Source organism: Ostrea edulis, chromosome 7 (genome assembly GCF_947568905.1).
Source record: "Ostrea edulis chromosome 7, xbOstEdul1.1, whole genome shotgun sequence".
Lineage (NCBI taxonomy): Eukaryota > Metazoa > Mollusca > Bivalvia > Ostreida > Ostreidae > Ostrea > Ostrea edulis.
In genome coordinates, this window is record NC_079170.1 from 5,548,731 (window position 1) to 5,557,018 (window position 8,288).

General features: G+C 37.3%; 1 protein-coding gene across 1 annotated transcript; it reads left to right on the forward strand.

The window, feature by feature from the left end:
• Positions 1 to 5,740: 5,740 nt before the first annotated feature.
• Positions 5,741 to 7,752, forward strand: LOC130047740 (E3 ubiquitin-protein ligase Midline-1-like). Its single transcript, XM_056143117.1, has one exon. The coding sequence runs from the start codon at positions 5,741 to 5,743 to the stop codon at positions 7,400 to 7,402; it is 1,662 nt and encodes a 553-aa protein (XP_055999092.1). The 3' UTR covers positions 7,403 to 7,752.
• Positions 7,753 to 8,288: the final 536 nt, after the last annotated feature.

Consider the following 8,288-nt stretch of genomic DNA (forward strand, 5'->3'; position numbering starts at 1 on the left):
GCGTGAATTTTCTAACTTGTAAGCAAATCCCAACACCCTAAGCAAGTTTTTTTCCAAGGTCAAGAAAAGTAGGTCAATTATCAAGGTTACAATGTCAAAATGTTTGGTACCATCTAGAGGCTTTGTCACAAAGAATACACATATTAAATATGAAAATATTGTCATTTACCATTCAAATGTTATGGCCAAAGTTAAACATTTTGCGGACTGACAAACAAACGAACAGAGCAAACACGATTACGGGATCATACACAGGGGCGGATCCAGGAATTGCAGTTAGGGAGGGAGGGGGGGGGCGCAAGTTTATGAGGCAGGGGGTCTGGGGGCCGCCTTGAACTCCTGCATGGATTTTACAGGGCTTGAAATATGTCTCCTTAGAAGTAGTTATTTTTACTATTTTCTGTCATTTAGGATAAGAGTGAAATTAATAAAATGACACAAATTTTAAGGGTTTTTTTTTTGGGGGGGGGATGCAAGTTTTCCCAATAAAAGTAATTAAATAAATCAAAACATTTTGTCATTCATTTCTCCGAGAGTGGAAGAAATTATTGCGTCTTTTATCGTTTACAATTTTCTAAAGAAAAGACCATGATTTACCTTAATTTTGAAAATTTAAACCGGTCGGGGGTGGGGGGGGGGGGGCTGCGACCCCTTAAATTCCCCACTGATACACTCATGATTTTAAAATCTCAAATTATTAAATAATTTTTATGAATTAATTATCACTTCTTTAACTGTCTCATATAAATAGTATCTCATTTTGTGCCAGAATCAATGTTTACGAATTTCATATTAACTCTTCTCATTTTCATCGATTTTTCTTCCAAAATAAGGCTTTACGCCTGATGAAAAATCAATTCTTTGAAATTTTGGTATGAATAAAGTAGTTTGTGAATGTTAACACTGTTCCCGATAATTATAGCAATTGTGTTTCTTTTATTTCTTTCATGTGTGAAGATAAATCCCGGTTTTCGGTGAGTTTTTATCAAAATGTACGATTTTGCCCCCAAAATACACGTTTCCCCTTTGTTTTGTGCTCTCGATTTTTTATATACGCTAGAGCATCCCTTGACTCACCGTTTGAAAACAAAAACATTTCTGTTGCAATTAGTTTGAGGTTACGCTATATTTTTGGCTAGAATGACTGGACTATATGAGATACCACAATCTTATTTTATATTGAATACCAAGACCAATTCACATGTGAAGTATCAATGCTATACCATGTCTAGTTTCTGAGATATGGACCTAAACGCAAACCTTTAACCAAGATCAGAACGGACTGACCAGGGTAAATCTATATGCCCCTGTCACTATCGTGTCAGATCAGGGCATACAGAAGTAAAATGTGATGTAATATAATTGCGCTTATTTGAGGTGAAATAGCAGTCTTAGAATTAATATTCTTAGAAATAACAAGCCTCGATGGAGGTTCATACTGAGTTAAATTGAGTCAAGTTTGAGCTATATTTACTTCAACTATGGAGGTTATATCGTGTGATACAGTCATACACACACAGTGACAGATTTTTCCAATTTATCTGAGGGATCCGAGTAAAGAGAAAAATGTGACACAAACCTCTGTAATGGGAGGGTGTCCCCGGAACAGGATCCCCGAGGACGGGGTTAGGTCGGGAATCGGGGGTTTGAAGAGTCGGGACGTTGATGGAAGGTATAGGGAACAGTGGTTGACGGGAAGAAAAAATGAAAGGGTAGCCGGGGAAGAGAGTGGTCATGAGGGCGTGAAGCGGTTGTCAAGGTGAAGGGTAGCCCCTCTGTAATACCCCTTCCTCATATTGGGAAATGTAAATGACTTTATAAACAAATAAAAAAAAAATCAATAATCAATTCCTAGTAATATATCATCTGGAAATTAAAAAAAACCTGTCGGGGACGGACCGTCGACAAACGGACGGACATTCAACTCTTAGACCAAGATTCATACAGCATGGATAAATTAACTTATTGATGGGTGAAAGTCAAACATATCATATTTACAACTAGGGACATAATGAAATGTATATGTTTTGTTTCATGAAATTAACTTGCATTCATGGTCATTCATAGTCAATCAATGGAATATATTTTTTTCATATCGTAAGATTTTTTTTAGAGTAATTAAGAAAACTATTTAAATACCTTACAGGAAATGAATAGTTTGTATATTGATTAGAATCCCATGTCTTTTGTAACAGGTTTATTTTAGTTTCATGGTTTGACAAGTCGGCTTCTTTCATTGTTCCAATATCGGGATATGGAGGATCACATGACGATTTTGTCGAACTTAAACTCAGTTCAGTTCAGTTCAATTTATTTCTTTGTGTCATCTGGCACATCAGATATACAATTTTATACATAATGAAATATAGGGTGAACAACATACACATAATCAGAGCTATAGATCAGCATATACATACATATAAGTATAAAAGATAATATTTGTAATATAGGTGGCTGCGTGAGAGTTGTATGAAAATAAAAATAGAAGAAAAAAAATTGTGTTAAATGAGAAAAAGAAATGGGGTGTAATTACAATTATGAATTATCCTTTCTTATTTTCTCTGCTAGGAATAAAAATTTTCCTAAGTTTCGCAATTCTTTAACATTTTGTACACTTAATAATTGAATTAATTTGAAAACGCTTGGACGTCTAAAATAATACTTTTTGATATATAAATTGCGTATTTCTTGGTATTTTGGACATTTCAAAATAAAGTGAAACTCATCCTCTACGTCTTTTAAATCACGCAATGTACATATTCTATTGTGCCTAAGTTCAGTTTTGTATCGACCTGATTCTATATTAAGATTGTGAGAGGATAATCTGAATCTAGTTATAGTTTTTCTATGTATTTCACTCATTGATTTAGATAAATAATACTGTAATCCAAAATTGTCTGCTATATATTGATAGTATTCCCCTCGTGATGACTTTCTAATTGCAGAAAACATTTCTTGCTTATGTAAATCAAAAAATCTTTGCTCTAATATTTTTTGCGTAGGTTTATCAATAATACTTTCATTAAAAATGTATCCAAGACCTAAGCGATTTAATTCAGTTCGTACGTCATTAACCCAAGGATCATTTAAATTTTCTCTGTCTTCTAAACACGCTCGCAAAATACAATTATCTGAATTCTTTAATTTTATCCAATATTTAAGGATTCTTTATTTTCTAATGATATGCAGGGGAAATCTTCCTAATTCATAATACACTAAGCTATTGCACGTACTTTTCTTTACCCCTAAAACGTTTTTACAGGATAATGCATGTAATTTTTCAACATCTTTGGCTTTATGAAAACCCCAAACTTCACATCCGTAATTTAAAACACTGTTTACATATATAAACTAGAAGTGCTTGCTGTAGGACTTTCAGAAAAAGAGCTGGAACATGGCTCTGCTTCCTGTGGTGGTTTAGTAACACTCCGTTTAAAATATTCATCAATCTTCTTCATTTTGTAATTTGATCGGTTTCACAACTTGCCGGAACAATAATAGAGAAAAACATGCCGTAACGACAACGGTTTAGACCCGGAAAGATGTAACACTAACAAGATATCCAAGATATCAGTACCAATAGAGAGACTAATGTACCGCAGATACTGCAGACACTAACAAGATATCAGTACCAATAGGGAGACTAATGTACCGCAGATACTGCAGACACTAACAAGATATCAGTACCAATAGGGAGACTAATGTACCGCAGATACTGCAGACACTAACAAGATATCAGTACCAATAGGGAGACTAATGTACCGCAGATACTGCAGACACTAACAAGATATCAGTACCAATAGGGAGACTAATGTACCGCAGATACTGCAGACACTAACAAGATATCAGTACCAATAGGGAGACTAATGTACCGCAGATACTGCAGACACTAACAAGATATCAGTACCAATAGGGAGACTAATGTACTGCAGATACTGCAGACACTAACAAGATATCAGTACCAATAGGGAGACTAATGTACCGCAGATACTGCAGACACTAACAAGATATCAGTACCAATAGAGAGACTAATGTACCGCAGATACTGCAAACACTAACAAGATATCAGTACCAATAGAGAGACTAATGTACCGCAGATACTGCAGACACTAACAAGATATCAGTACCAATAGAGAGACTAATGTACCGCAGATACTGCAGACACTAACAAGATATCAGTACCAATAGAGAGACTAATGTACCGCAGATACTGCAGACACTAACAAGATATCAGTACCAATAGGGAGACTAATGTACCGCAGATACTGCAGACACTAACAAGATATCAGTACCAATAGGGAGACTAATGTACCGCAGATACTGCAGACACTAACAAGATATCAGTACCAATAGAGAGACTAATGTACCGCAGATACTGCAGACACTAACAAGATATCAGTACCAATAGAGAGACTAATGTACCGCAGATACTGCAGACACTAACAAGATATCAGTACCAATAGGGAGACTAATGTACCGCAGATACTGCAGACACTAACAAGATATCAGTACCAATAGGGAGACTAATGTACCGCAGATACTGCAGACACTAACAAGATATCAGTACCAATAGGGAGACTAATGTACCGCAGATACTACAGACACTTATTTTTCACCTATGTTAGTAGCATTTAATAGGTGGGTTTTTTTTATGTGTACGCCCGGGCGTTATGACGTAAACGTAGGTACGCGCCTGCCTTCTAAGAAAAATCCTAATGATATTGACCATGTTAAAGTCTTAAGGGAAGCATATGGTATTTATAATATGCATTTCAAAGTTTTCAGCGAGTAAACCCAAATTCCACATCTCAAAAATATTCCTTTGTTTTCTGAATATCGTAATATTGATGAGCGCATATCTATTTCATTAAACTATAACAAACGAAATCCGGAGGGGGGAAATTCTATACCAGGGCGGTTTTCCCGCCCAGGGGGAAACTCCACCGGTATACTGACTTTGTACATAGGGGGAAATTATATGCTGGGATGCCTAGACCCCACACTTTCAAAACTTCTTGGATCCGCCCCTGCACTAATTGAACAAATCCTAAAACATTAAGGAAATAAAACTCGAACACATAATATAGGATAAGCTCGCATGCGCGAGTACAACAGTTTATTCATACACGTGTACATAGACATCTGGAGGTTCATTATTCCACTCAACTCATTCTACAACAGAAAAAAGTATATCAAAACACAAATATGTATTAAGTAACAAAAACGGAGGTCTACTGCATGAAATCCCCCCCTGCAATGGATATTGTTAATCGTTTTTTAACTATAGATTTGATTATATTTGTACAAAAGGCCGAATTCAATATAAAAAGGGATATAATCAAATAAGTTATATCTATACATTGCTTGCAGATTCCAATTTTTTTAATGAAAGGAAATGTTTACCTGTAACGTAAATGTTAGCAAAACTACCCAACATAAACTAGGTCAAAGCAAACTTTAAAACTATATATTTACTCAAGCGATAACACGTAAATAGTGTGTAGAGGTTGACACGCCGCACAAGTATTTAATTCTCAGGACTAGACGGAAGGTCGAAAGAACAGGGAGGCCATGTTGGATTTTAAGGTGAGACTAAATAATTATTATAGTAATGACTGCTGTGTTTTATATCATACTATAATTCTATTTCGTTAATTGTTTTAATCTGTCAACATCTTGAAATGAAATTCCGGTTTTATTTAATCAACAGTAAACTTCTCGTGTGATCCCGCCATCAGAAATGCATCCCCGGCGCAGTGCTCAGGAAGTCCTACTGTGTGACCTCTGTGAAACTGTCCCCCTACAGAGTCACTGTGAACTTTGTAATATAAATCTCTGTGTTAACTGTGCAGTAAAGCATCTCTCAGACTCGTCTAAAAGACACAATGTCGTGCCGTTTTTACACAGAAAGTCTACTAACTACCACAAATGTCCAGACCACGCCGATAAACACTGTGAAATTTACTGTGAAAAATGTGGAGTTCCTGTCTGTTCTACCTGCGCCTTATTTGGAAAACACAAAGGTCACGATGTATCAGATATTCTGGAAAAATTCAGCGCTAAAACAGAAAGTTTACAAAAAGATCTAGAAGAACTCGAGACAAGAATTTACCCGCGATATAAAGAAATGGCGTCTAATGTCGAAACCGAGAAAGCCGAGTTAGAAACGAAATACGGGAAACTGACGACAGATGCCGACGAACAAGGAGAAATCCTACACCGAGAAATCACCGCCATTGTCAACCGACAGAAATCCGCCATTGCGGAGATGAAAACTAAACATCTGGACGCACTAAATAAAAATACAGAAGAAATCACACAGAAAATGGCGGAACTCAAACAGATCATGTCCGACTTGAAATCAATCCTAAAATCCAATGACGTCTCCTTAACCTCTAGTTACAAATCTAGGAATTCCCAATTTAGAACATTACCGCCTAAAGTCCGAGTCACATTACCGAGTTTCTCTCCTCAGAAAATAAACAAAGATCAGCTCAATGAAATGTTTGGTTCTCTGTCGCCATTCTCCATTAACACAGAACATGGCGACACAATGAAGTCAGCAGAAGCTGTATCGTCTCCTCCAGTCAAACCACTGCTTGATGAGCCGCGCGTCACCGCCACCATAGACACTGGGCATAGACCACTATACAGTGTTAGCTGTCTGAGTGAAGATCAAGTCTGGACATGCGGTCAGTTAAACAAAACCATGAAGCTGCTCAACCTCCAGAGTAAACTACTGACATCAATACAAACCAAGTCAGGGAGACGACCAACAGACATAGCAGTGACACGGGACGGAGATCTTGTTTATACTGACACTAGTAATAACACCGTGAACTTAATTAAGAATAAACAGATACAGACCGTGATCACACTACAGGGGTGGAGACCTCTCAATGTCTGCTGTACCGCGGGTAACGATATCCTGGTTACCATGGACAGTGATGATAGAAAACAATACAAAGTCGTGCGTTACTCCGGCTCCACAGAGAAACAAAGCATTCAGTTTGATGATCAGGGTCGTCCTCTCTACTCATCTGGTAGTGACATTAAATACATCAGTGAGAACAAGAACCTGGATATCTGTGTGGCTGACTATAGAGCTAGTGCAGTAGTGGTGGTCAATCAGTCAGGAAAACTCCGATTTAGATACACTGGTCATCCCTCTAATACCAAGCAATCATTTACTCCATTCGGCATCACTACAGACAGCCAGAGTCACATCCTGACAGCAGACCATCACAATCACCGTATCCACATCCTAGATCAGGACGGACAGTTCCTCCGTTACATTCACTGTGATTTAGAGTCTCCATTAGGTTTATGTGTGGACATCAGAGACAACCTCTTTGTGGCTGAGTTAGACACTGCTAAAGTGAAGAAAATCCAATATCTATAATCACAGTGTTAATTACACAGCTCTACAGTGTTAATTACATCTACCAACACAGTGTTAATTACATGTCTAATCACAGAGTAACTTACAGCACTGTGTTAATTCCTTCTACTTGTTAATTACATCAGCTTGTTAATTACAGCCCTGTGTACATTACAGCCCTGTGTTAATTACATCCCCGTGTTAATTACAGCCCCGTGTTAATTACAGTCCTGTGTACATTACAGTCCTCTGTTTGTGATGTGTAACATGTACTAGTGTTTGTGAGTTTAACAGAACATTATTTTGTTTGTGAATTAATTCAATATGTGTTTGATTTTACAATGTATATATTAGATAAACATGATACAGAGTTCAGTCTTACATTATTACTGAGTACTTACTTAGATTTGTAGTACTGTAACAGAGAGTGACCCCAAACGTCCAGTCTTCATCACAGATCTTCAGATTCAAGGTCGCAGTCTTCTGTTTACCATCAATAACATCACACCACTTATCTAAATCTCCACCGTCCTACAAAATAAACAAAGTGTAATCATATCAAACTGAATTGTCAAGGATAGTTTGTGATATATTTACATGTTTATATACATGTCAATGTAATGGGAAGGAAAAGAAGATATGGCTGAACTGGTGTCACAATGGGGATCGAATCCAAGGCCCTTCGTTCCCACGATATGATAAGACCAGGGATTGGACCTCAGACCCCTGTATTAGTCAGGTGCTCTAACCACTGAGCTATCCAGATTGATATCAGTGGTTTTTACTCGACTAGGAATCGAACCCTAGACCCCTGTATTACATATGTAATAGTCAGGTGCTCTGAACACTGAACTATCCAGACTGATATCAATGGTTTGACTGGACCGGGAATCAAACCCGAGACCCC